This window comes from Bison bison, unplaced genomic scaffold (genome assembly GCF_000754665.1).
Source record: "Bison bison bison isolate TAMUID 2011002044 unplaced genomic scaffold, Bison_UMD1.0 scf7180017864324, whole genome shotgun sequence".
Lineage (NCBI taxonomy): Eukaryota > Metazoa > Chordata > Mammalia > Artiodactyla > Bovidae > Bison > Bison bison.
Genome location: NW_011494896.1, coordinates 11,024,705 through 11,025,906, shown reverse-complemented (window position 1 = coordinate 11,025,906; position 1,202 = coordinate 11,024,705). Strand labels below are relative to the sequence as shown.

The following is a 1,202-nucleotide window of genomic DNA, read 5'->3' as shown; positions in this document are numbered from 1 at the left end:
CTGCCCCCCCCCCACCCCCCGCGCCCAGACCTAGACCACGACGCCCCCACCTCTGCCGGGCGCCGGGCGGAGTTGGCCCTACGGGGCCTCCGCCCCGCCTCCCCACTGCCCGAGACCCCCGGGGGCTGGGCGGAGGAGACGGGCCGCGCGGAACTGCGCCTCAGCGGGAGGACAGAGCCGCGGAGGCCCGGGGTGTCTGTGGGGAGCAGAGAGAAGGAGCAAGCCAGGGCCGCTTCCCGCCGGGCGTTCGGGCCCCCTCGCTTACCTTCTCCGTTGCCGACGTCCGGCGGCGGAGCTTGCAGCACCCGCCCGAGCTCCGGGGACGGCAACTCAGGCAGGTCGAGCAGCGGCCCGTAGCGCTCCAAGAAAGAGCAGACTACGGCGAAGTTGGGACACGAACCCGGGCAGCCCGGAGGAGCCATCGCCGCCGCCGCTGCCGCCGCCGCCGCCATTTTGAACTGGAGGATGGAGGAGGAGGAGGCGATGGGGGTGGTGAGGGGAGTTGGGGTGCCGAGGAACAGCAGGGCAACCTTACAGACGACAGGAGGCGCTAGCAAGTGGGCGCCCCTGCGGATCCGGGCGTCTCAGGCACGGCGCCGCGATCCCACAATACAACGGCGTCTCAGAGCAGTCGAGAACCCAGTCAGACGGAGGAAAGAGAGGCGCTCCGTGCCTTTCACTTTCCGCCCTCTTCCCGCTCCTCCCACTTCGGGCTTGCCACTGCCTCGTGTGACAGGGGGAATGAAAACAAGGGCTGCGGAGCAGGGAGGCGGGGCTGGAAGCTCGGGAGGCGGGACTTTGGGGGGGCAAAGACCAATAGACTTGAAGGGGGCGGGGCTTCGCTTGAAGACTGGCCGAAACATTCTTTTCCGGGCGGGGCGAGTCTAGGGGGAGAGCGTCTAGCGGAGATCGCCTGAGCAAAGGTGAGAGGTAAAGCACGGAGCGGTTTGAGATCGCCGCTCCTCGGAAGGTGTCGGGTAAGTTTGGGGGGGGTCACTCCTGGAACTGAAACTGGCCACCAGATAGATGGTCAGGGAAGTTGAGGAGAGTGAATAAGAAGGAGAAAAAGAGCAGAATAGAAAAAAAAAAAGCTATTCTGAGGAAAAATTGGAGAGGGGAAAAGTAGAGAGGTGCCCTGAGTTGGGGATTGGGATGGATCCTTTGTAATGAAGGAGTCTCTGTGAAGTTTGCTGAGGTACAAG

The 1,202-nt window shown here is 64.3% G+C and overlaps 2 protein-coding genes across 4 annotated transcripts in view; one reads left to right on the top strand and one right to left on the bottom strand.

Annotated features, from left to right (window-relative positions):
- Positions 1 to 477, bottom strand: part of RSF1 (remodeling and spacing factor 1) — a 149,564-nt gene extending 149,087 nt beyond the window's left edge. For both annotated transcript variants that reach the window (XM_010853238.1, XM_010853239.1), the window contains exon 1: positions 266 to 477. In XM_010853238.1, the coding sequence (XP_010851540.1) occupies positions 266 to 452 (187 nt within the window). In that variant the 5' untranslated portion in view covers positions 453 to 477. The remainder of the gene's footprint in view (positions 1 to 265) is intronic.
- Positions 478 to 824: 347 nt separating this feature from the next.
- Positions 825 to 1,202, top strand: part of AAMDC (adipogenesis associated, Mth938 domain containing) — a 38,405-nt gene continuing 38,027 nt past the window's right edge. The window contains exon 1 of one of the 2 annotated variants that reach the window (XM_010853236.1): positions 825 to 923. The gene's annotated coding sequence lies outside the window, so the exon portion shown is untranslated. Of the gene's footprint in view, positions 978 to 1,202 lie in introns of both variants that reach the window. The other variant, XM_010853235.1, reaches the window with a different exon arrangement.